General features: G+C 37.2%; 1 protein-coding gene across 2 annotated transcripts in view; it reads right to left on the bottom strand.

The window, feature by feature from the left end:
* Positions 1–24,749, bottom strand: part of APC (APC regulator of WNT signaling pathway) — a 102,887-nt gene that overhangs the window by 12,732 nt on the left and 65,406 nt on the right. The window contains exons 7-15 of one of the 2 annotated variants that reach the window (XM_056323799.1): positions 23,162–23,245; positions 14,516–14,620; positions 10,769–10,867; positions 7,767–8,145; positions 6,424–6,519; positions 5,429–5,568; positions 3,723–3,800; positions 1,181–1,297; positions 353–567 (exon numbers count right to left, since the gene is read on the bottom strand). In XM_056323799.1, coding sequence (XP_056179774.1) covers positions 353–567; positions 1,181–1,297; positions 3,723–3,800; positions 5,429–5,568; positions 6,424–6,519; positions 7,767–8,145; positions 10,769–10,867; positions 14,516–14,620; positions 23,162–23,245 — 1,313 coding nt within the window. Of the gene's footprint in view, positions 1–352; positions 568–1,180; positions 1,298–3,722; positions 3,801–5,428; positions 5,569–6,423; positions 6,520–7,766; positions 8,146–10,744; positions 10,868–14,515; positions 14,621–23,161; positions 23,246–24,749 lie in introns of both variants that reach the window. The other variant, XM_056323798.1, reaches the window with a different exon arrangement.

Genomic DNA, 24,749 nt, shown 5'->3' on the forward strand with positions numbered 1-24,749 from the left:
AAAACAAAACAAAAACCTATTACGCTAGAGGCAAGTTTTGCCCTTAGAAGGAAAATCATGAGTTCTCCAGTGCAAATTTATCTCGTATTTCCTCTAGCTTTCATCTGAATGCTAATCAAATCCTATTACAAATACGAATAGTTAGCTTTTAGTACAGTTCACCATTAACAAGCAGTAGGTCTTAACCTCTTCGCACTTTCCTGTTATTTAAGTGAAATACTTGCCTTATCAAATGCATTAAAAATTAACCGTACTTAACTACCATACTTAGTACATGCATTCATATTAAGACTCAGAAACTGTCTAATACACATGTGGAACTGCTGAAGATTTTCAGAAAAAATATACCTACCTATGGTCCTCATTAGTAGCAATTAAGCTAGAAACATTTCTTAGTATTCCTCCTCCACTTTCTATAATCGCTAAAGTGTTTGTTTGGCTCCGGTATGTCAGTGTGCTGACTAGAAATGCAAGAGCACCATCAACAGCACATATATCAGCTTTGTTCTCAGTACAATGTGCTGACAAATTCCATAAGGCACTCAGAACACTTTTTAGGGTGGATTCCTAGGAAAATAACAAAATGACATATTTAGAAAATTAGAGAAGTTTTCAACTATTGATCACAAGCTCTCAGAAATTAAGTTAGCTTCAAGGAGTTATTTTATGTTCCAGTTTCTACTTTCTGGGCTGGTAAGCCTGATGCAGGCAGCAGTGCACATGTAAATACTTCTGTTTGATTCTCTCCTTCAGCTATGGATTTGGTATTGCTTTCCTCAAAGTTTTCAGAAATGTGTGCCACAATACTTGCTGGCTGTAGTTATCTATTCACTAACTCAAAAGAGGCTTTATTAAATTGCAAAATTTTAAAAAACAGCTGTTTCAACAGCACAGCTCATAAAACTGAAAGGCAAAAGCTGTCAACCCTCGTAAATAAAAAATTACAGAAATACTAGTGGTATTGAGATGTCACTGCTGCACTGTGGTCTGCTGCTATGTTAAGTCAGAGCAACTCTACTCTTCAAACCTTCTTTATATCTTAAATAATATCTTAAATACTTCTACCTAAACCATCCCAAATATTTCACCAACTTTTTATCAAAAAAAGGACAGTATTTGTGTTTTGTGTAAAATAAATGCAATCTTTCCAAAATTTATCTCAATCAGTTATACACGATACCTTCTTAACTTCTAAAGCACATTCCATCAATGCTTTCACACTTCCAACTTCTCTTAGAGTCTTTTTACTGTTTACATCTGCTCGCCAGGACAAGTTCCTCAACACACTTGCAATGACCTGCAACACATAAAAGAAAAATAATGTGTTTCAATATAGCTACTTTAGCAGGTTACCAGACTTTCCTTCTGGATTTCTGGAATGCTATGGATTAACAGTGGTCACGTTCAGTATCTAAACTAAAATTTGCTCAAATCTGCTTTTTGTTGTGTTGTCTGCTAGACTGTTCTAACATTTCAGTATGAAGTTTGATCAAAGGCTTTTGTGTGTGGGTACCTAAAAAGAAAGATTCAAAATCAGGTTCCCTGTTTTCCAAGCTGGTTGAAAAACTGGTCCAAAAATTCAGATTTGTGCTCTATTCTGATGTCTGCAGTAGACCTACGTAATCTCAGGAGATACTTAATTATATAATTTTTTTCTCAGCTATTCTGCTTGTAAAATAGAACAGTTAACATTTTGCTTGTCTCTCAGATGGTATGATTACTTTGATTAATGTTTATGAAGCTTTTTAAAGCCTTTAAAAAATACACTGTGTCTTTTACAATCAGAATAGTTATCTACAGAAAACGAGTAGCCGTTCAGCCTATGTCCTTGTCCTCGGCAGCAGCTAGACTGAGGTAGAATTGTCACTATAGCAGACAACCCTTACATACTAAACACCATCCATTTATGGGCTGCAGTAAGCATGTATTATTCCTTGTGAAATGTATTTGATAGAAAACGTTTACCTATGGATGTTCTCATTGTCACAGAAGTGCATAAGCTTGTTAGATTATGTGATGAACGCTCCCCTGCTCACACGGACGAGGGAGCACAGGGAGGCAGTGGCAGACGGAAGAGCCCAGTGATACCCCTCCCTGGCGGCTCCTGTGGTGGCTCCAGGAGCAATCATCTCACCAGGGGCCCATCTCGACATGCCCAGAGGAGCGCAGGGGCCCAGGGGCAGGCAGGAACCCAAACTGAGGGCTCTGAGGGGGGGGCACCCTGTCCAGGCTCTTTCCAGGGCTCTGCCCGCAGGTCTGCAGCCCCATGGCCCAGGTGTGACACCCATTCAAGGAAGTCAACGGAAGAGCTCTTTGCACCTTCTGGACCAAGGCAGGTCAGTCCAGAAGTCCTGACCTAGGGATGTGGGCCATTTTATGGTATTCAAGGGAAGAGCATTCTGGAATTGCAGAAGACTTGGTATGGGATGGGAGGACCCAAAAGTTCCAAAAGCAGGAAAAAGGATGGATCCAGGTGATTTGGAGTGGTACAATATTGGGTAAAGAACAAGGATAAGAGGACAGAAAGGCACAGTTGCACCTAAACAGTCAGCTGGCTGATACGCTTATATGGCCAGGCCCTTTGCCCAATAAGCAGTCTGTCCCATATTCTTATTAAAAACCATTTCTAACTTTTCCTGAGTGAGGGACTTCTTTGTGTGCATGCATATGTATGACGGTCTACATACCAGTGGCTGGAGACAAACCACGGGTCAAAGGGCCCATGCATCCGTGACTTCCTTGTCACTAATAGTAAGTATACTTAGTTTCTGCCCCAATACCAAATCAGAGTTTACCCAATAACCTTTGCTGTAATTCTAATTATTTTGTAAATCATAACTAGCTAGTTCCTCCTCTAGTGGAGAAATTTTTTTGTGTTTTAAGAGATGAAGTAAATTCTACTTAAAATTCTTCTTTTATCTGGTAATTCACTCAAATTGCAAGGAAAACAGGGTTTTCCTTCCCAAAAGCTGTTCCAGTTTGTTTACTATATATTCATTAAAATGAACTGTAATTTAATATTTAATAATATTAAACAAGTTCCATACCAATGAAGAACAGTTCTGCAGTCCCAACTCTCAGGATCACCCTAAGCACCTCCTGAAGACACCTATTTTCAGGCTGTTTTCTTTACACAGCAGGAGCCATTGGAAGAGACACTCAGGTGTCACACTGAACATCTTGCTCGTACTTAGAAAACTTCTTTGGGAGGTGCTGACGTCAAGGGTAGTTATGTATGACTCGTCAAATCAAATGCACATTCTCTTTCAAAATGCAGCTTCATCTACTATTATTCCCTTATTGTTTACTTGCTGCAACTTGTAGGAGGAGTAGGAGGAACTGCAATACTGTATTAACTCTCTGGGTAATCCCAGTCCATTAGCACCATCACTAGTAAACTAAATTAGAGAATCTAAGGTCACTCATATCTATCTTTAGAACTGGACTTCCACTAACAGATCCATGTGCTATGCGTGCTTTGGTGAAAAAACAGAGTATGACCCTCAGATAAGCATTATTACAAGAAGTTGTACTTACTTCAACTTCATGAATGTGATAGAATTAAAGTATAAAAATAACCAGTTGCAAGACTAGGTGAATAGAAGGCAGGTAAATATTAGAAAAGGAATACATTATTTTAATACAATGCAGTGAAATTCATAGGATGAAAAGTGATGGAAATGCCCAAGCCGAAGAGGTACTTAATCTCAAAAGGACGGTACCTGCTGTAAGTCTTCACTTTCAGATTTTAGTTGGGCTACAAGAGCTCTCATGCAGCCTTTCATAGAACATAATGTAGCCTGTTAGGAATCAGAGCAAGAAAATAAAATTAATACTATTTAACAACAGGTTAGGTGGCTTGCTTCTGCACAATGTTTTGATATCTTAAGCTGATCATATCTGAAGTTCAATAAAAACTTAGTAATGTATGTTGCCAACAATAAATATCTGGTTTACAACTACTAAAAAGTTAAGTGTAACTATCAGTTTCTATTCTGGACAATACATAAGCAGCAAAATTGTGCTACATTTCCTACTTTTGACAACAGATCTAGGACTTCATTGGGAACTTTACTACCTTAGCAGCCTTCTTGACCACGCACCAGAGAAAAATCACCTTTGAGCTGGCAATGTGTTATTACCTACTATCTATCAAGTGTCACAATTCTATTTTTTCTTTCAAATAAACATAGCATGAAAAGTAATATGAGTATTTAAAACTGACACAAATGTAACAACATTTCTGACATCTGAAGAGTAACATTTTCAGAATACAACAGCAATTGAAAAAAATGTAAGGCTTATGTTGAAATTGTGACAAAGCACACTTTAGAATTATTCAAAACCAAAGTACATGTTAAAGCTGTACTACTCATCAGCTGGACAGCATGTACATTTACATCTCCGAGTAGTTTAGTTTATGTTATAAACCCAGTAACTGCAGCCCTGTAGTGGTTACAAATTGCATGATATAAAGAGCAAATCTTTTGTGAAGCAATTCATTTTCTGGGCAACAGGCTGCCCAGAGCAGCTGTGGATTCCCCATCCCTGGAAGTGTTCGAGGCCAGGTTGGATGGGGCTTTGAGCAACCTGGTCTGGAAGAAGGGGTCCCTGCCCATGGCAGGGGGGCTGGAACTAGATGATCTTTAAGGTCTCTTCCAAGGCAAACTGTTCTATGATTCAATCTGAAGCAAGGACTTATGCTTTACTCTGGGCTAAAACTTGGAACAAAACCCAAGTCATATAAGCCTGTTATTTCCATTCACTCCTGAAATGTCTTCCTCTAGAGCAGAAGGATAAAAGTCTTCTCAGTACAAAGTTATTTGTAAGTTCCATAGCTTGGCAAACTCTGGGGCAAGAAATAATTGAAACTTTCCATCTTTTGAAAGCAGGGCCCTTGTCAGAAATTATAGAACCTACTTTCTCTTATAATAATTTGAAGTAGTGCCCATTATGAGCCAGATACATTCCAAATATTTAAAAGCAAGCTCCAGCCTGAAGGAAGAGGAAATTTGCAAGATTTCAGAAAGTAGTAGTATTGTTAAGTAACTGACAACTTTACAAAATCTGACTCAATTAGCAGTATTAGTTCAACATTCTCGGAAAAAACAGCCACTATCTGTAATCTTTGTTCCACAGCCATTATGTGCTATACGAATCTAATGCTCATAAAAAATTAAGCCAATAGATAAAATCCTTACTTTCAGTGACATTTTTTAATTTAGTATGAGAGTTGATACTATACTTGCATCATACAAAGTTCAGTTTCTGGTGCTCTCTGTCAGAAACAGGACGTAATGACAGATATTTTGAACTTCTGTCTTGAGCTCAAAACTCAGTAACTTATCCTGGAGACTTTCATCATCCACCTTGAGAATTACAATTCAAACATTAACTGAAATTACTGTGTTTAAAATTCTACTCTTACCTTGTTTGCCACATCTCCAAAAGTCAAGTTTGTCAGAGCCATTCCAGCATACCTCCTTAAGGTAACACTATAGTGATCATTTGTAAGTCCATACATTTCACAATCCACTTGTAACAGTTCAGCAATGGCCTGCAAGCCTCCTTTGAAAACAAACAAGTAAGAAAATAAATAATACCTGTACTCTATCATACATACCAATGAACAAAGTGCATTTTTATGTATACAACAAATGTCAAACGACTGAAAACCAGAATGCTCAGAGAGATAAACTGTTAAATACTGACTCTGGATCTTGAATCTTGTACTTAGTAACAGCTGAAAGGTATGATAACACGACATTGAGGTTTCAGGGCAAAATGGGAACAGGAGGAATTACGAGAAAGTTAGCAGTACACTCATCTTTTAATTCCACCCAGCCAAAATCATGTTTTACCAATTAACTCATACCAGCTACATAAAAGGCTATTTAGTAAATCTGAGTATTACTGATTTAATTATTACCACTGAAATTATTTTCTGAGGAAAATAAATAAAATATTTTCATTGATTACGAAATTGGCAAATTAAGGAAAATTCCATGCACAGAATTTACTGACATGAACTAAAAAATTCAGGCTGTTAAACAGGAACCAACTCAGGACAAACAAAACAAACGCAAGACACCAATAAAAAATCTCCCACCATTGAAAGTATTCTCCATTATAAGTCCAATACTTCTAAAATTGCACATATTTCCATAATAATTACGCTCTTCCAAAATTCACAATTCATCCCAGGAAGTGTAACTGACAAAATTTATCTACTGCAATATGGTCTGGTTAATTTAAACTGCATTCATCACTTAGAGGGCAAAAACTGACACAAACAAACTGATGATCTGTTTAAACTAGTAGTAAAAAAAGCAGTAAAAAAATGTACCAGTGAGGTACATGGCAAGTGTGAGCATTTCCAGAAAGCTTTCCGAAGAAAGTCAAGAGAAATACATTTGGCCTTACCAAGTTCATTCATTGCATGTCTGTGTTCTTCATCAAATGAAAGTTTCATCAGAACACACACTGCAGGACAGATCTGATGATCCACTGGAGCAGGCACTGATCCAGAAATAGATAACAATTAGTATTTCCTAGGCGATTTTGCCTAGATTATTAAGTACCCCAAAGCAAATCTAATTTTAAAACAAATCAGTTTTGTTCAGAGTTTGTATTTTCCCAGTAATCCATGAACAGACAATTAGTTAAGAATGTTACTAACAAATGTGTGTAGTAGAAATATATTTGATGCTAAAAAGAAATTAGGGAGAATCCTGAACGTATGCATTAAGACATATGACTCCCAGTACAAAAATTATCATATTACTTTTAAAAATTAATAATCTTAGTGAAACAAATCAGTAAGGTTAAATATTCTCATGGTATTAAATAATGTCACTTAATGTGATGCTGTTTCTTTGGGTATTATGTCCTTATGAATGGTTAATTAAACTTTTTTTTTTTTTGGTACTGGATGATCTCAAAGGTCTTTTCCAACCTACAGTATACTATGACTCTCTAACTGAGAGGTTTTAAGTCCATATTTTTGTGAGTTAGATTCTGGCTAATGCTCGAATGGTATCGGTACATCAGTACATCATCTTCAGAGCACTGCTCCTGCTACATGGCTCTTGCAGTAACTCCAAAACCCATGACAAAGCCCACTGATTTCAGTGGTACGTCTGTCAAGAGACACCTACAGACAGTATTACAAAATACCCTCAATTCATAAAAGCAGCTAAGCAATGCAGAAGGTTATATCCTTTTCCTGACTGTTCCCTGAGAAAACTCCCTTACAGTGTCACTTTCATATTTTAATACTGAAATTTTTCTTACATGCATTATAAGTAACAGTTCATATGATATTGAATAGACGGAGATTATTTAATTTGTGCTCTCTGTCCCTGTCCTAAATGAAATGTGCCATCTCCTGAATACACCCGTATGAAAAACAACTTGGCATTATTTACCTAAATGCTTCATTATTCATTAAAACGTAAAATAGATGGAGTACATATTCAATATTGATTTACACATTATAAATATAAACCACTAGAACTATTATCTGGAAAGCACACCAAGGTCTATGATTTAAATAACAAGTTTCTAAATTGGGTATCATAACTGTAATAGGTAAGATTTCCTAACACTACCTCAACTAAAAAAAAAACAACAAATCTATACACACATACACACACATATATATAGGAAAACTCACATTTAACAAGTCAGATTAAAGTTGCACTTTCTGCAAATTCACTATTTTCAATATATCCTTGAAAAATTTTTATATGGCTTGCAGAACCTACTTGGGTTTTTGTCTTCATCCATGCCTTGTTCATGTGCTTCCTGCCATTCCCAACACGTTTCACAGTAAGCACGGATCTGCTCCAGAAGATGGAGCACACGGATTTCCCGTCTGCCTCGTTTGTCATCAGGCTGGGAGTGAATGATGTTATGCAGTGCTGCGCTGGCTCTGGCACGGGCCTCTTTACTACCACGAGAGTTTCCTAACAAGACAGAGTCTTTATCGTTGCCATGTAAAAGCTGGATGAGGAGAGGAAGACATCCAGACTGACGCATGGCTATGCAGCTGTCTTGGGAGCTAGACATGGCTAGCAATGTTCTTGACATGTCATCTTTATCATGAGTACCAAGCATTGATAACAATGAATACACCATTTCCACCTGCAGGTCAAATGATTTTAAAAATACAGTTACATTTAAAAAATACACATAAAATTAAGCTGAAATGAAATCTGAATGGTACACATGAGCAAAACCCCCTTATTTAATGGCACAAAACCCCTGTGCTATTTAGAAATAACTACATACTACTACTACTTCAGCTTTCATAATTAAAAAATCTTACTTTGTCGTTAAATGGCCAGAAGAAGTGGGTGGTAGCTGTATGTAACTGTATTAATCTTTACGACCAATAGCAAAGACATTCAAATTTCCATTGTACAAGAAGATTAAATAAACATGCTAATGAAAGTGTTTCAGTTTGAGAAATCTAAAAATATACTTAAAATTAATTGTCTTAAAAAACCTGCGTTCTGTATGAATCACACTTTCATGTAAAGATGCTCTTCAGTGAAAAACTCTTTGTTGTGTGGTATTAGATACAATAATTCAGACAAAGGATAAGGACGATTACATGAATTTTTAAGTTTAAATTAAGCTAAAAAACCTGCCAACTATGTATTTCAAAGTTTTCCTTTAAAACTTCTTCAAATTAACATTTTTTTGTTACAATGACTAATTTGCATATGGACAAGATTATTTATTGCAAATGCAAAACTGAAGAGTTAAATTAACACTTTTTCAAGTTTACAGGGATAAAACCAGTAAAGCAAACAAATGCTCATTTAATACATAAATAGAATACTGAGCATCTGTAAAATTAAATCAGGGCATGCAAACTCAGCGTTACACATTTAATTTGGAGTAACCAAATTTCTCATCAAAAAACAGCAGTTTTTGAGGGATTCCCTTGGCCGTCATGTAATGTAGTGGTCAATGCACTTTTTGGTTTGTCTCTCCCACTCTTGTTTTCTTCAGTAATGGTTTTACATCAAGAAATGCATTTGGTTCTAGTGAACTTTCAGTAGAGTAACAGGATGTAGAGGATGATTTTAGATACTACCTAGAAACTCCGAACTCCTAAAGCCAAGATAAACAGAAACATTCAAAATCAAAACACAACATAAAGAAACTATCAAAGGCAATTGTAAAGTAGCAGTGTGTGGGTTTTTTTTTTTAAGAAGGAATGAGTTTTTGGACTGTTAGGTAAAGTTTTCCAGTAGGAACTAGATATTTGCACTGGTTACCAGACCAATGAATGATTTTATTTGGTTTCTTCAGAGACAATTCAAATGCACCTGAAGATGAGTACAAATACCAAGTTACAAAAAAACTGGATAGCAATGGCTAGACTAAGCAGCAGGTTTGTTAACATGTACTTCTCTAAACAGTATGGGATTGCTGAAGCAATAGAAATCTTAACATGTGAAATTGTATGATCACATGCAAAATCCACTGAAATAGTCTTGGAAAGAAGCCAATTTTATGACAGCCTATCATCCCAGTTTGGAGATCCTGTCTTCTTGACTGGGGAAAATCAAATAATAGCATTAAAACAAACCACTTGGATTCTTAAAGGAGAGTGAATTGAGTCTGCTTTAAGCATGCCTCTTGACAGATATTTCCAGTGGCACCTTTAATCTAGTATTATTTGGATTTGGAAGCTAAAGTTTTTGTCAGAGAATAAAGCTGAAGAAGCCACCAAAATCTGGCCTTCAGTTTGCAGCAAATAATAGTATAGGAAAACCTAAAAAAATAACTTTGTGTCTCTGTATACACACACTGCCCACAGACACATCTCTTTCTAAGTTTGTAAATGCATTCCTCCATTATGATTCTCTAACACTTTTTCCTTCTTCTCTGGCATTAATATTCAGCTTTTCCCACCCACAGCACACTCAGTTCAACCTGTTTCTTTGCCTGTATCCTTTCACACTTAGTCCCTTTCCCTACCTGCAGGGCTCTCCTGTTTGCAGCTTTTGGGAATTGTACAGTTTGCAATGAAAACTTGCAGACAGACAGACTAGCTGATGTCATCTCCACTTGGAACTTGCATACAGTGCAGGTACAAAACTACAACATTGTAACGCTGTTTTAAGTAATTAATACTATGTCAAGCTAACAGGATCTGCTTCCCAAAAGACTGTGCTCAGCACACCGATAGTCTATACTGCTGCCGATTCCAGAGGCAGTATAAACTTCAATGGTTCATAAACACGATTTTGTGTTACAGATTTCCCCTTTTCTACCCCCTCTCTTTTCACGCTGCACATACTTTGAGCACAGTCTTTTGTGAACAGGTATTCATCACCTTGAAGGGCTTACATAACTTTGGGGTTTTTTTGTCATCCATTCAATTCCTTAACAATTGCATCTGTTTCATGGATTTAGACTCTGGAAAAGTATTCAAAGAACTGCTCTTATAAGCGTTAGCTTTCATCATGGATTATAAATCAATACCACAAGCTTTTTAGATACTCTTGTAATTTCTAGCAATTATTTTTTCCTTACCGTAACAACTCTTAACTGATCAAGTTAAAAAAATAAGGATTTCTCTGCATATATTTTAAAAGGTGAAAAAAATATTCTGTAATTTTAACTCCATAAAATTACTATGCGTGGATAGATTGTTCAGCTATTAGTAGTACTATTAGCAGAAACAATGAGGTTATTGTATTAGTAAAAATGTAGCATTAGCGACCTGTGGTTTGCAATCTTCGGTTACCTTGGTACCCAGGTGACTTGTCAGTCTACGAGGAACAGAATAGTTGTTACTAGAGCTCATAACACTGGCTGTCTCGTGGTCCATTCGAGCAGCAGAACCCTACAAATTTAAACAACAATTCAGTATAAAACAAAGTCTGAGTGAAAAAACAACTACTGCCTGATTCAGTTTCAACACTTAGTCATGAACCGTCAACTTAACTTTTGCTAAGTCAGGTCCTCTGCTGTGACACCACTTAGAGGTTACTGTTAGACTGGGGTTTATTAACCTCTCTTCCTGAAATTAAGTCTCAATAGTATTGCATTTTCAATAGGATTATTTTATAATTACTATTTTCACCGAGAAGGAGGAGAAGTGGGGTTTGCACAACGAATTATAATTTTTGCAGAAGGGAAAAAAAGCAGCCACAACTTTTATGTCAGATTACGGAGTGCATAGAAGTAAGCCTGTACTTCTTCAGAACACAACCAGGTATGCAAGATCTAACAAATAAAAAGAGATTCATCTAGACAAGGGGTAACTCCCTACTTGATTTGTCCATATCAAAACCAAATTATGAGTGGATCAATCTATTTAATTTTTAACGAAAAGCTATAAAATAATGCTGAGACTATTTGCTGTATTTTTCTAGAAATTAATTGTAAATAGAAAGATCCTACCTGTACTAGCAAGACTCAGTTATTAGCCTCTTTGTACTCTTTTAATCCACTTGATGTATTTACATTTTGCCTTTTATGATCTTTCATCCACTCTTTGCCTTTTTTCTTTCTTTGTTCTTGTTTTCTTTTTCTCCGCTTCTTACCTGTGCAGTTTCCCTTACTACATCCCTCCCTTGCACTCACTATACATTTAAGTAGCGAACACTTTTAGTATCAGAAAACTGTTTTGCTGAGGTAGTCACCAGTCTTTTGTTGATCCTCTACAAAAGCTAAAACCTGTTCATGAAATTATTAGCTTAATTTGCAAAACAACATTTTCAAACTATCTGGATCAATGTGTATCTTTTTTTTTTTTCCATAAAAAATGTAACACTGAAAAAAACTGTATGAAAGAAATTTCAAAATAATTCCTATGTTTTTTGTAGGTGCACCATGAAGAAAGAAGACTATTCCTCTTTCAGTATTTGCTGTTCATACAGTTCAACATTTTAAATTTGAAGTTGAAAGTGACTAAGTAAAAGATAGGAATAACTTCACGTAGTGTTTGTCTAGACAGAAAAGAATTCTAGTTATGCTGCAATACTTAAACACACATTATTATACTCATCTCTCATTTGAATCCAGAACATTTCACGCATGTTCCAGAGTAAGTATTATGCTAAGAGCATAACAAGAGTGATTTAAATTCACACAATTTATTCCAATATATATTTCCTATGTAAAAAAAGCCCTTATTTTCTCTATTAATGACTCAAAATGTTAAAGCTTAGAATGAAAATTATATTGGGTCTTCTCAGTCACTTGATCTGCAGTGCTAAGAATATGGGAACAAATTCCCAGATTTTTGCACCAAGCAATCCCTTCGTATCATCTTGACCTCAAACTACATTTTAAGAAATACAGGTTCAATGTAACACACCAGAATTCTCCATTAAGTTCAGTACGTTACTGCACGCAAGAAAGTAAAAAAGACTTAAGTTTGGAGCACTACCTATTAAATTCACCATGGTGTAGACAGAAATAGCATAATTTTCCTATTGTTTCCCCAGAACTGTATCAGCTTTGATTCAGATAACTATTTCCTTCAGAGCTATGATGTGGCCTTGCTACTTTGAGGATGCCAGGATGCCCAAATGAAGAGTAAATAAGTTTTCTTACTGACTCCCAAAGACTGGTGTGAACAAACTAGTTGGTGTCAGGTGTGTAGCCATTCATCTGAGAAGATGGGAAACGACAAGATGTTCCATGGACCCTTCTTGTGTAGAAGCCTCTTTTACAAAATGTTCTCCTACCTGTCTACTTCATCTTGTTTTCTCCTTTTATGTTTTACTGTCTTTCACTCATTGTTTTACTATGCTTGCCATTTACTGTCAGGTGATTTTCATATTTTGTGGCACATTTTCGTAACAAAATATTCAATCTCACTGAATTCCTTTGCAAAACTTGCATAACAAAGGTATGAAAAAAATTTACTTTAGCAGCAGGACAGTGAGCATAATGGAAAAGACAAGACATCTGAAAGATGGTGCACAAGAGGACATAACCTTTTGTGCATAATCCTGAAAAATCCTGGATTCAATTGGCAGTATTTCAATTAACATTGATTATATGACTACAAAACCAATTAGAACGGAATGATTTGGTTGAAACTTTATGCACTCCAGTGAACAGTGATTGCTTGAAGTATATTGAGCTGGTTTATCAGAAATAAATGTTACGCCTAATCCATTAAACCTCCTCTGTCTGGACTTGCATTGAATCTAAATAACGCCCAGATGTCCGTTTTAACACAGATTCAGCACCCTGGTTCTATCCACCTCCAGGAGGAAGCAATCTATGTGATGTACACATTTTTAAGAGGCAAAAGTCAAAACCGCACAAATCCTCAACACATGACCTCAAACGAAGTATGAATTAATCTCCCACTTGCATAGGTCTGCCAAGACATGACAAACCCTTCTTCCTTCCTTCCCTGGAAAATACGTTGTCCAGAAAAAACTGATTCATACACTAAAGATGGATGATGCAGCCACAGTGCATCAATTATTTAAATACATTATGCTTTCAGCCTCAAAGCAGCACTGAACTATTTTCTTCCCAAACAATAAAGCTGCCATAAGAATTAGAATCAAAGCCTCAAGCAATTGCTCAGATACACCTGATAGAATTTAATTTCAAATGGTGATCAAACATACTTCAAAAGCAGAATTATGGGCTGTGCTTAATGTTTATTTAAGTGAAATATTCTAGCCAAACCACAAATCTTTCTAATAAATCTTCTTGTACAAGACACTTTCAGAAATATTTAAATAATTCTACTTCCCTGGAGTAGCAAAAATACTTTGCATATAAATTCAAATATTAAATTTGTAGTGTGAAGTTTTAAGAACCCAAATTACTGGTGAGAATGTCTGATATAGTTCGAAATCATGAAAGGAATGATCACTAATAAATCAGAGTATTTTTAGCCAAAAACAGAAGTCAGATTTTGATAAATATTTGTTTTAAAGGCAAGAGCGTACTGCACCCCTCAAAATATTCCACTAATGTATTTCATTGATAAAAGCAACAGCAACAGAAGATTATTTAGAAGCATTTCAGCTCACTTCCAGATTACCTCAGATACTACTGTTTCAAAGCTTTATCTAAAAAAATATTAAAGTAACATTAATAACAAACCTCCCATTTGGTTCTCTTATATTTTAAAAAAAATCACTGGTATTTCATTGATAATTTCTAAGGTGAAAAACTGAACAATTTCCCGTAATTAAACCATATTTCCAGTATTACAATTCACCTGCAGTAAAATATGTTTTCTATAGTTATCTCCTTCATAGCATTAGGCTCATTAATCATTCAAACAAAAGAAAAATGCTCCCTGCATTATCAAATATTTATACTTCATCTTACTAAAGATTTCCTTCCAATAAATACAAGAAATTTCTCACATATAGATGCAAAGAAGAAAAACGTATCTTTTTAAAATGAGCAAGCACACAAACACCATAAGGTATATTATACTCATACATAACCATTGTACATTTAAAATATTTAATTATACTATCAACAAACAAAATCATCAATTTACCTGACCGGTACTGCTAGTGGCCACACTGATTTCTGCTGCTCCTTGACCTTCATTCTGCCTTTCTGTATCATGGGAACCTGCATCATGCTTGCTTTGAGGTGTTCTCTGTTAATGTAAGAGTTTATGAAATTACATAAAGAAAAGAAGTACATTCTACCATCGAAAGCTTTCTAGACTGTGAATGCATCAATGCCGCAACCTCACAAAGCCATTGAACAATACTTCGCATTTCATAACCCTTAGCCTCAAAAATTAACAGCTGAGGCTGAGTAGCTTCGAAAAACTGCAAGATGAAAGCGAAGCGTGTCCTCTGAGGATTATAGCCCTGCAAGACAAAGGATTTGCTGTGACACACAGAAACACCATTTTCCACCAGCTGTGCTCACATCGCTATCAGAAATGTAACAGAATTGGAACAAACAACTGTCTTCTCTGCACTGTCACATGATCTGTGCATTTACTGCAGACTACAGCTAGCACAGGTCAATTAAGCTTTGCATTCAAAGATGAATAATTTCTGCATGAACAGAAGAGTATCTCTACTGTAAGAGTCCTTCTAAACTTTAAGGACAAACAGTGCAGGAATAACCACTTGGATGCAGTAAAATTTATATAACCTGATACTAATCCATCTGATATTTCATCAAAACAAACTCAACTGATCTGGTTAGCTGTTCCTTTTTTCAGTTCCTTCAGGAAACCCAGTTTTCTATACATGTATGCGAAAATTAAAAATGGTGTCCCTGCTGCTGACAGGGATAGTGTGATCAACACAAAAATCTGGCCTTTACACAGTTTTTTCATAAAGCAAATAGAATTAGCAAGCAGTGCTAATGAACTGTGCGAAGTATCCAATATTATCTATTAATGTGTTTAAATATTTCAGATTTTCAGAAAGACATAGATAATCCTGTCCATGGAAGGGGCTTGAAGGCTGGAGTTGAGTATCACCTTACCTCTGAACAACGGTTATTCTCAAAGTATTAGTTCTGATGCCAAACCTTATTTTCAGACTCAGAGGCTGCCACCTTAACATACAACACTCTTGTATCCCTCTCAATTAATTTGTTTAACACTTGGTATATTCAATTCAGTTTCTATGCAGCTCTGCAATGTTCTTAAGCAGTACAGCTTATGACAGCATAGTCTGCCTCGCCTTGCTTTATGGAAATTTCTCTTTTAACTTTGAGCAGAAACATACTTTTCATCAATGTATGTACAATGAAACTTCTTTAGTTACTGGGTGATCAAACTCGTAAAGTATCACTGGCTTACTATTTTGTTCATATAAAGACACTGGAGTCTCAAACCCATAAAGTATTTAACGAACAGTATTTCAGAAACCAGTAACTAAGTAAATACATGTGATGCGGTAATTCAGGGATAAACTTAAAGAATGGAATTATACAGTTTAATTAGCAATAAGATACATCAAAGAACACAGCAGTATTGGACAAAGTAGTAACGTGAGACAACTGAAATAAACAATGGGTAACATTTTTCTTCATATTATATGTTCAGTTATGGAAACTGAATAACCCATAAAGCAAAACTCACAAAATATTTTAGGAGAGACAGTGTCACTATGCTTTCAAATGTGATTTGCAATTTTATAACTCGCCATCTCTGCCATTGTGTATGAAATGGTATTGTTATTGACGATTATACAAGAACTAAAGAAATCATGGCTCCCAAATAAGCGTGCAGACTCATTTAAGACCAGGCTGTGCCATACTACACGCTGAATAAAGTGTAATGTACGATATGCTGAAACCCTGCCTCATGGTACTTTCACTCTCAAATACAGTGTAATCATGAGTTTGACAAATTCTAGATCTCAAGCCTCCAGTACAACTCAGGACAGAATTTTCCAGTCATTAAGTGACAGTAATTTTCAATCCCATGAAGAAAGTAGTATTCAAGGTACCTAGAGGCAAAAAGCTGAACTGTTCATTAGCTGGGCTCTGACCCATTTGGTCACCTGAAGGGGAATACTACTACTCTTCCAAGAACACTCCTGGGTTTGCAGCAGTTTTTTTTGGGTGGTGATGATGGTGTATCTATTAGTTTTGATGCATCTAGAGTACAAACACAGAGATTTCATTCCCTGACAAGAAAAGCTTCTGCTCTTCTCGACACTCTGTCCTTCTCCCGTTCACATTATTTTGTTTGCTACGTGCTGTTTATGAATGAAGTGGCTTCCCATTCTCCCCAGGCACTCTCAAAAATACCCCAATACACAAAGTAGTCAACATAACACCCAAATGAATTTATAAACGTAAGGCAATTTTTAACAGTTACTAGTAGCACTTATCTAACTTTAAACGTAGTACGCACTCACAACAGGCACACATGTTACTGTCACAGGAGTCATCAGCTGGGCTTGAATGTCAAATCTGCAAGTCCACAGTGAACAGTTTTTACCACTTCAGCTACTCAAGTAATTTGAAGCAAGAAGCTTTCCCTTCATGCAGACTGGCCCAAAGGAGTTAACAATAACACAGGTGGCAGACAGCAGGTATTTACTGAAAAATGATTCTTTATATAAATAGATATTTATTATAGATGTATTAATTTATGTTGAACAAGTATGAAAAAATATTTATTATATATGCATATTATATAAAATATAAAACCAACATGTATCAACACACGTATGTGCGATTAAAATGTGGTTTTGTATAGATATAGCATGACTGTAAATAAATTAGTGTCCATCTGTCAGACTGTGGATCAGTGGTTGTAAATACAACATAACCCCTGCAAGTATGCCCCCTCTTCACATTACCTTCTAACACTGAACATAGGACATGTGGATGAAAATACATAAATTACAACCACATCAGCAAAGAACCAAAGCCCAAAAGCAGCAGCAGACTCTACAACCTCCACAAGGTACAGCAGCTAGAGAATGGCAAACAGGTCCCCTGGGTTCAACAGCATCATCTATTCTAAAGCGTGATTTTTGCAGAGGCTTATTTTAGAGCCCCCTATGATTCATGTATTCTGGCATCACACTACAAAAGTCACTCCAATGGAGTATGACAATTGAGAAATTGATGCTTTTGCATCGAAATGGTGGAAAGCCACACGTCTATTACAGGAAGATAGAGCTGCTGCTCCCACCTTGTTTGCCACTATTCTTTAAGTGTTTCTGAAGTCAACACTAATTATCACTTGTTAATTATTGATTTCCCTGTATTTACTAGTAGACAAATGATAAATCTCTAGCTATTTTATGGCATCTGCAAGCATAGTAGGCCTTGATTGTTTTTGCTATGACAATAATTATGATTATTTTTAAAATTTGTATTAATTATTGCTATGGCAATAAATTAAAAAAAAAAAATGTATCTAATACTTTGTCAACATGAGTTGCCAAAGCAGCTCCTTGTGTATTTATGAGGAAACTCTTTTATGCATAAACCACTGGGGTTTTTTTTCCCCAATAGTCAACTACTCTATTATTTTCTGTATACTGAAAACTACAGATAACACATACTGGTATAAGAAAGAAGGTAAGACAAAGAACAACACAACAACCAAAATAAGAAACCGTAGGGTTGAAACGATTTTGCTGCGGTTGAGTCAAAGAGAAAAAAAAAAGTCTAGTGAGTCAAATCCTTGAGAAAAGTTCTGTCCATCACACTTTGAAGTTTAAAGCTTGCTGAGCATAATCTCTGTACAAAATGAACCCCTTACATTTTATCTACAGCAACACTGCCCATTGAAAATACTTCACATATTTCAGATGACAGATACTATGAAAGAAAGGCCTGTACCAGTATAACAAATTGAAGCTCCTAGGTGAAACACGTGCCAAGAATTTGCTTTTTCCTTTTATGTAATGTCATGTTTGTACCTGACAGCGAAAAATTCTCTTTGGAGGGGTCTAACTCTACAGTAGATGGTAGATTTCAGACTTCATTACGAAAAATCTTGCAAAATAACTAACAGAAGTCCATAAAATTTGAAGGCACCATCACTGTAGGTACACTACTTCCAACGTTTTCCAGTATAATTTACAAGACTTAGTAATTTGCCAAACCTTAGAAACATGTGCCAAAATTTTCTGTGCTCACTGATTTCCAAAAGCTATTTTTATGGTGCACAGTAAGACCAGATATTGTCCCCCAAGACATACTGCACTTGGATTCCACAGTGAATGGCATCACCACAGGGACCAACTGTATTCAGCAGACAAGCTATGGTATTTATTATTGTTGTTACTACTATAAACTTAAGAAGCACATTCAATTTGGTTACCACTATACCAGGCACAGTATAAAAATAAAACGAATGCCTCATGTTTGTATTTTTCAGTTATATGGACTCTGCATTTTCACTGCTACTACCTTCCCTCCTTGCCAGCAGGCAATTTCAGAATTAGAGCCAGCTGTCTTCCATAGGAGATGGCCATCCTTTAGAAATTATTAAAACACACTGTGAAGTATTAGTAAGTGTGTAATGAGTGCCTCCTTTACCACCAGCACCCTGGTAACTCTGTCTTAAAACACATATGTAACTATACAACCTGCCATTAAGACACTTTACAAGTAAGACACACCACAACAAAATTTTGATTTATTAGAATTTCCAAGTATCCATCAGCCAAATAAATTGATGAAAGAAGTGAAGAACTAAACCAAAAACTTCTTTAATTCTGTAGCTGCACCTCAATGCTGTTCTGAGTCCTTGAGCTTACATGAATCCAAAATACAGAGGTTTTTTTTCATCAGAGATAAACACACTAGGGACGTGATCTGTCTGACTAAATGAGGCAAAAATACCTGTTGAGAGGCTGGCCAATTAGGTAGGGGGTGTTTTAAACTAGAAATGATGGTATACAGAGCAATTCCTCAACAACCAAGTAAGAAAGCTGGGGATAGGGCAGGCAAGACGAGTACCCTGGTTGGTAGGAACACAAAGGCAATCCACACAATTCAGACGAAGTAGAATCCCCTTGAGCACAGGCCTATAAGGAATAAGGGAAGCAGAACAGCCTTGTGGGGAAAGCTCTCAAGCATGTTCTGGGGAATTGGCGTGCTTGGCTGTCTCTCTGGCATGCCTCTACACTGATGCACGCTGCATGGGGAACAAGGAGGAGTTAAAAGTGTGTGCAGCCACAGGGCTATGACCTCTCTGGGATTGTGGAGATGTGGTGGGATAATTCATGTGACTGGAAGGCTGCAATTGAGGAATACAGACATTTTAGGAAGGACAGGCTGGGAAGGGCTAAGGGGAGACCTTATTGCTCTCTGTAGCTACCTGAAAGGAGGTTGTAGACAGTGAGTGTCAGTCTTTTCCCAAGTAGCAAGCTACAGAACAAGATGAAATGGCCTCAGGTTGTACCAGAGGAGGTTTAAATCAGGTATCAGGAAAAATTTCTCCACTGAAAGGGCGGTCAAGCATTGGAACAGGCTGCCCAGGGAAGTGGCTGACTCAGCATCCCTGGAGGCGTTCAAAAGGGATTTAGATGTGGCACTTCAGGACATGGTTTACTGGGACTTGGCAGCATTAGGTTTACAGCTGGACTTGATCTTAAAGGTCTTTTCCAAGCTAAATAACTCCATAATTTTAAGACGAGAAGAGGGAGTTGTCCGTTACAAAAGACAGCAGCTAGAGTGTGTGGAGCCATCCCTGAGGTCAGGAGAAGTCTGGAGTCAGGCAAGAGCTTATGGGTAAAGATTAGCAGGCAGACCAACAGTGGTGCTGTTGTAGTAGATGTCTGCTAAAAGACTTCCTGATCAGGAAAATGAAACGGATGAGACCCTTTCCGAACAACTGGAGGAAGCCTCATATGCACAGGCCTCGTGGAGAATTTCAGCCTCCCTGGTATCTGCTGGAGGGGCAACAATAGGATGAAATATTCTAGGAGATTTCTTGAGGCTCTGATGACAACTTCCTGACACAGGTGACTGAGCAGTGAAGAAGGAGAGGTATTGTGCTGGACCTGATACTTAAAAAAAAAGGAAGAACTGGTCAAGGACATGAAAGTTTGAAGCAGCCTTGGCTACAGTGACCACAAGATAGTAGGATTCAGGATCCTAAGAGAAGGGAGAAAGGCAAAAAACCAGGACCACAGACCTGCACTGCAGAAGAGCTGATTTCAATCTCTTCAGGTACCTGCTTAGAAGAATCCCAGGGGATACAGCCCTGCAGAGAAAAGGGGTGCAGGACAGCTGGCTAACATTCAGGAATCACCTCCTCTAAGCAAAAGAAAGGTCCACCCCAACAAGTAGGAAACACAGCTAGGGTAGTAGGAAGTTTGTATGGGTAAGTAAGAAGCTCCTAACTGAACTTGGGCGTTAAAAGGAAGAGTACAAGAGGCAGAAGTGGGGTCAGATGACTGAGGAACAAAGACTTGCTGCCAAATCATGCAAGGATCTGAAGAGCAACAAGGACTCCATAAGTACATGAATAGCAAAAGGAACACTAGGGAAAATGTGGGCCTTCTGCTGAATCAGGAAGGGAACCTGATAACAAAGGACACAGAAAAGGCCAAAGTACTCAGTGCCTTCTTTGCCTCAGTCTTTACCAATAACAACACCCTTCAGGAATCCAGGTCCCCAAAACCAGAAGGAAAGTCTGGAGCAAAGACAATTCACCCTTGGTGGGGAGTCACCAGGTTAGGGAGAGCTTAAGCAAACTGGACATAGGTTAAGTCCTAATGGTTTAATGGGTGGCACACATGGGTGCTGACAGACAGGGATGATGCCATTGCAAGGCCACTAATGAATGGTCATGGCAGCAGGGAGAGATTCCGTAACACTGGAGGAGAGCAAATGTCACTGTCTTCAGGAATAGCAAGCGAACTACCGGCTAATCAGCACCACCTCCATCCCTGGTGACTGAAGGTGATGGAGGAAATCCTCCTGCAAGCATTCCCAAACATGTGAAAGAGAAGGTGGTGACTGGGAGCAGTCAGCAGGGTTTTAGAAAGGGGCAGTCAGGCTTGACACTTCCACAATGAGATGACTACTTGGTGGGTGAGGCATGTTTTCTGCATCAACTTCAGTAAGCCTCAAACACTGTCTCCCATAGCATTATCACAGACAAGCTGACAATGTGTGGGTTGGCTAACAGGACAGCGATGTGGACTGAAAACTGGTGGAACAGCTGGGCACTGGAGGGTTGTGACCATTAGTACAAAGTAAAGTTGGCGGCAAGTCACTACTGAGGTACCGCAGTGGTCAATATTGGGACCAGTATTGTTCAACATCTTCATTTTTGACCTGGATACTGGGACACAGTGCACCCTTACCAAATTTGCAATGACAAAAAACAGGGGAGAAGCCAATACACCATATGGTTCAGTCACCTTTCAGACGGACCTGAACAGGCTGAAGAAATGGGCTGATGAGAATCTCATGTAGTTCAACAAGGGGAAGTGCCAAGTCCTGCGCCAGGGAGGGACAACGCTGGGCACCAGTACATGCTGGGGGCTACCCAGCTGGAAAGAATAGGACCTGGAAGTCCTTGTGGACAAGCTGAACAAGCTAGCAACTGACCCTTGTGGCAAGAAGCCCAACAGTATTCTGGACTGCATTAGGTAGCATGTTGCCAGCAGGTTGAAGGAGGTGACCCTTCCTCTCTACCCAGCTGGTGAGGCTGTACCTGGAGTACTTTGCCCCTTTGCCTCTCCAGTACAATAAAGATAAGGACTTACTGGAGCATGACTTACTTTGAGCACCACAATGATGCTTAAAGGACTGGAGCATCCCTCCTGTGAGGAAAGGCTGAGAGAGCTCAGACTATTCAGCCTGGAGAGCAGAAGCCTCAGGGAGGGTCTCATCAATGAGTATAAATGCCAGGACTGGCTAATATGTCAAAAGACCAGGCAGATTTAATTATACATATTACTGTCTGCTTCACTTACAAAACAAGTTTCCCTCCAAATCCTGGAACTATGAAACCATTATTTTTCAAAATGGAAAAATATACATCCCTTAGTAATCCAAATGCCGTTCTGAGCTTTCACAGTAGTTATTTTGGATGAGGAAAAAACATAACATATTCAGGTCCAACATACAATTTATATTTAACTTACCACTACAAGAAATGGAGTTGACCTTGTATGAATTTCCACTGTAAGAGCAGGTTTTGCTAATGGCAATTACTACCATGGACTTTATAATTTACAGGAAACATTACCTTGCATTTCTTAATATAGAACCCAGTACTTAAACACTAAAAATATGCTAGACTTCTATAATGAAGTCTGATAGAAGCTGTATTCATCCTTTTTTAAATCTTAACTCCCTTAAAAGATAAGGAAACCATGAAGATGCTTATCAGAGATTCATATTTAGAAAGGCATGTACAACTGATTGTTGTAATTATTTGCCAAAACCAAGACTCAGTCTTTATAATAAATTGCATTTTGGCATTTTTACTGAAATTTCAAGTTAAAAGTTTAACTGGTATGTCATTAGTGATTAAAGTTCAAGAGCAGCATGAATATTAACCCAAGTATTCCGCTTTCAGGAATAACAAGTAACAGCCTACATATATTGACTAGGTTAGCTGTGACATCACTAGCTGATGGAAATAATCCTGCCTACCACTTTGTTCAAATAATTTGGGTATTTTTTTAGAGAAAGCTACATACCATAATCGAAAGAAGGCAAGTAATCGCTCACTAACCTCTGCTTCAGCTGCTTGTGATTGTAGGAGCTGTCGTATACGAAGAATGTCCTTCTCTATTTGTTGAATTCTTGCCACCCTCACCTGAAATGAATGCATTTTCATGTTTGATTTTGTTAAAAAACTCCTTTTACTTACTGTATAGATTGACAATATACTGATTTCTTTGCAAATACTGCCGAATACAATCCAAACCTACTTCATTCATGTGGCAATTCAAGTATTCTTCATAATAAAACACAGGCATGATTGCAAACATTCAAAACATTGTGAGTAGCTGGGTTTTTAAAAAACCTGATACTCATTTGGATACAATAGGTAATCACACAGTACACACTGAAGTACAAAAAACCGCTCCAGTTGACTTGCACAATTCTCCTGTTTCAGAAAACTGGCATTTTGGGCAATGTTTAGCAATTTATTTTACTTTCATCTCAAATGTTACAAATCTACTTGCCTTACAGAGACTTGTGAGAGATTTATATTTGCAGAACATCTTGAAGGGATGAAAACCTGAATGACTTCTATTATATTCAGTTATTACAATGATTTGGGATTTTTGCTTATGCACAGCCTCTGAATATTTTCTGCTCCTACAAATCTCAAAGAATTTAACAGTCTAAATATGAAGACAACTACATACTGCTTCTTTGGTCTGTCTAGGATTTCTGAATCAGAGTCTGTAACAGCCATATTGCTACTCATTTCCCACTGCAACCATCCTGTGCTTAGTAAAGGGAATGTTAAAAATAAACACTACAGGATATATATACTCAATACAAGTTGTACTGTGAAGCAGTGTGTGTGTATATATATATATAAAAATCCCTATATGAGCTTGATAATTTAATAATGTGACATCATTTGACTTTAGAAGTGGGCATAAAATAATCAGCTCAATCATATCAGGATATGAAGAGAACGCCAAACTGATTGAATACTTTTTGTGTGTGTGATGAAAAGCTTAATGAAATGGACATATAGTTGAAAGAAAAATCCTGATTCTTTTACCTGATTAACATTTACAATGCTATGCTAAAAAAGAAAAGGCTTTGTGCATCTAGTGGATGCTGCAAGGACCATAATTATAACCAATCTTATTTAACACGTTTATAATCTGAAAATGGGAAAGGTGCTAATGCCAAGGTACACATGGAATAGAAACATTGTTACCTACAAATTTTAGGAAAACGTAATCACAAAATAGAATGAATTCCTGAAACATGTATCATAAGCAGTTATGGGAAAAGTACCATAAACATCAGCATTTAGTAGAGATGCAAAGCTACAACACTAAACTATAAATTTGGTTTGAATTGATAAAACAAATTATCAGAAAATATGCCAATAAAAATATGAAAGCTGCACACAGAAGCTTCTGGTTAACATGAGGCAAACAGAAAATTCATCCCCCTGTTTGCTTCTGGATCAAGAAATTATTAAGTATTAGAAAGACAATAAAAATATATTCCTGGAAATTACTGTTGGTGATGTGATGCATAACTGACAGAACATGTCCCTCATTGTCTTTCAGGACAACTTCAATTTCCCCTGAATCTTTCTGTGTAACTGGAAATTTACGCCATAA

This window comes from Falco biarmicus, chromosome Z (genome assembly GCF_023638135.1).
Source record: "Falco biarmicus isolate bFalBia1 chromosome Z, bFalBia1.pri, whole genome shotgun sequence".
NCBI classification, from domain to species: Eukaryota; Metazoa; Chordata; class Aves; order Falconiformes; family Falconidae; genus Falco; species Falco biarmicus.